The following is a 2,742-nucleotide window of genomic DNA, read 5'->3' as shown; positions in this document are numbered from 1 at the left end:
CAGTGTGGAGTTTGCACGTTCTCCCCGTGTCTGCGTGGGTTTCCTCCGGGTGCTCCGGTTTCCTCCCACAGTCCAAAGATGTGCAGGATCAGGTGAATTGGCCATGCTAAATTGCCCGTAGTGTTAGGTAAGGGGTAAATGTAGGGGTATGGGTGCGTTTCACTTCGGCGGGTCGGTGTGGACTTGTTCGGCCGAAGGGCCTGTTTCCACACTGTAATGTAAAGTAATCTAATCTAATCTAATCACATCGAGGGTGAATATCCAATGTGGCACAGATGTGAGACAGAGAGAGAGGGACAAGTCCTGGTCACCACATTCTGGGAAGGATGTGATTGTACTTGAGAGGGCACAGGGGAGATTTCCCAGAATGCTGCCTGAATGTGAGCTTTGAGAAAAGGTTGGAAAGGTTGGGGTTGTTTTCCTTGGAGCAGATAAGATTGTTCGGAGCAGTGATAGGGTGGGTAGGAAGGCACTTTTTGCATGAGACAAGGACTCAATAACCTGGGACAGAGATTGAAGGTAACACAGACATGGACACATAGAAACTGCTGCAGGAGTTGGCCATTCGGCCCTTTGAGCCTGCTCTGTCATTCAGTATGATCATGGCTGATCCTCTATCTCAAAGCCATATTCCTGCTTTCTCCCTATTCCCTTCAAGCTGCTAAAATGCACACAATTATCTCTCTCTTTTTTTTTCAATATATTCAGTTCCTTATCCTCCACAGCCTTCAGTGAAGAGAATTCCACAGGTTGACCACCCTCTGAGCGAAAAAATGTTTCCTCATCTCAGTTCGGAATGGTCTACCCCATATCCCCCTGAGACTGTGTCCCCTGGTTCCAGACTCCCCAACCAGGGGAAACCTCCTCCCTGCCCAGCCCTGTTAGAATGTTATACATCCATCTGAATTCCAGTGAGTCCAGGCACAGTCGAGTTCGAGAGAGAGAGGAGAGTTGAGGAGAACTGTTTTCACCCAGAGGGTGGTGGGAGACTGGAACTCACTGCCTGAAAGGCTGGTTGACTCACAAACTCTTGTGACATTGGAGCAGTGTTTAGATATTCCCTTGTGTTGCTGTAACCTCCAGAGTAATGGACCAAGAGCTGGAGGATGGGATTAGTGTCATCAGATCGCTGTTTAACAGCACAGATACAATGGGCCAAATGGCCTCATTCAGTGCTGTTCACATCAATCACTGTCTGAGACAGAGAGAGAGAGAGAGACAAGGAAGTGCGAGGGACTGACGTGGCTCTCTCTGCCTGATTCCATTTACATACTGAGAAACACCCAGTCAGACTCTCACAGGCTGCAGCTTTATAAAGCAGAGCCCAGTGAAGGGAGAGTTTATCAGGATCCAGGCACAGGGACAGGAGCACACACCATGATTTCACACATCCAGCTGATCTGGCCCCTGGCATTCTATGTCGCAGGTACAAATCTCTCTCCTTCCACCTTGAATCTTTAGCTGCTCTCCATTTCACTCCAATTCCACTGACTTGTGATTGAAGGGAAAATGCTGAAACCAGAGGAATGCTCAGTGTCTCCAACAATCTCTCATTTGACAGGCTCTTTCTGTGACAGTTCTGACTTCACTGTGTTTCTCTCTGACCCCTCAGGTATCAGTGGGGACATCATCATGACTCAGTCTCCCCCAGTGCTGTCAGTGGGACTGGGCCAGACCGCAACACTCACCTGTAAATCCAGTCAGAGTGCCAGTGCTGATGTTTCCTGGTACCAGCAGCGAGAAGGTCAGAAACCCTCTCTCCTGATCTACGATGCAGCAACACGATTCACAGGAGTCTCCAGCAGATTCACCGGGACACAAGTATCCAGCACACACTTCACCCTGACAATCAGCAACGTTCAGAATGAGGATGTCGCTGACTATTACTGTCAGTACGAGTCCAGCCCTTACACAGTGATACAGGGCTGTACAAAAACCTCAATACACATACCACCACCTTCTGTACTGACACATCCCACTGCTATATCTAATATATATATATCTCTGAACACACAGTCCCAACTCCTGTACTGACACATCCAACAGTTATATTAGATGTATAATAATGGACACAGTCCCGCCACCTGAACTGACATATCCGACAGTTAAATCTAAATAAAACTGAACAAATTACCCCATGCTGGGATTGTCACTGTCCACTACACACTCCAGTCTCACTGAAGACCTCACTGAAGGCCTCAAGATTCTCCCTTATACTCCATGGCCACATAAGAGAGAGCAAGAGAGGGAGGGGTGAGGGTTGGGGTGGGGAGCGGATAGAGAGAGAGAGAGAGAGAGAAACAGAATGAGAAACACAGAGAGAGAGAAAGACATGAGTGAGAGAGAGAGGCAGAGAGAAGGTGAGAGTCAGTGAAAGACAGAAAGAGACAAGGAGAGGGTGAGAGTGAGCGATAGACAGAGAGGGACAGGGAGAGGGTGAGAGTGATGGAGGGAAGCCGAGAGCAGAGGTTTTTGTACAGCCTCTGCACTGGGAGCTCTCATTGTGGCTTACGTTCGGTAAAGGAACCAAGCTCAGACTGAGTAAGTAAACCTCAATCCTCCGTTCAATACTGAAATATTGACTAAAACACAAATACTGAATTGTTGAAGGTGTTAGTGGGGAGCTGCAGTGAATGAAATGGTTGATTGAGGAGCACTGTGTCTAACAGGGTGTCCAGCTGTATTTCTTTAGTCCCATTGCTCCCTTTAAGCAGCAAGATATAAGTCAGTCAGTTTTACTCA

The 2,742-nt window shown here is 48.0% G+C and overlaps 1 gene segment (V, D, J or C); it reads left to right on the top strand.

Moving 5' to 3' along the window:
• The first annotated feature begins 1,357 nt into the window (after positions 1-1,357).
• On the top strand, positions 1,358-2,128 carry LOC122546378. The segment is given in 2 exon segments: positions 1,358-1,426; positions 1,613-2,128. Coding segments are annotated over 2 exon segments (471 nt in total).
• Positions 2,129-2,742: the final 614 nt, after the last annotated feature.

The sequence above is a fragment of the Chiloscyllium plagiosum genome, unplaced genomic scaffold (assembly GCF_004010195.1).
Source record: "Chiloscyllium plagiosum isolate BGI_BamShark_2017 unplaced genomic scaffold, ASM401019v2 scaf_5716, whole genome shotgun sequence".
NCBI classification, from domain to species: domain Eukaryota; kingdom Metazoa; phylum Chordata; class Chondrichthyes; order Orectolobiformes; family Hemiscylliidae; genus Chiloscyllium; species Chiloscyllium plagiosum.
This window is presented reverse-complemented; position numbering and strand designations above follow the sequence as displayed.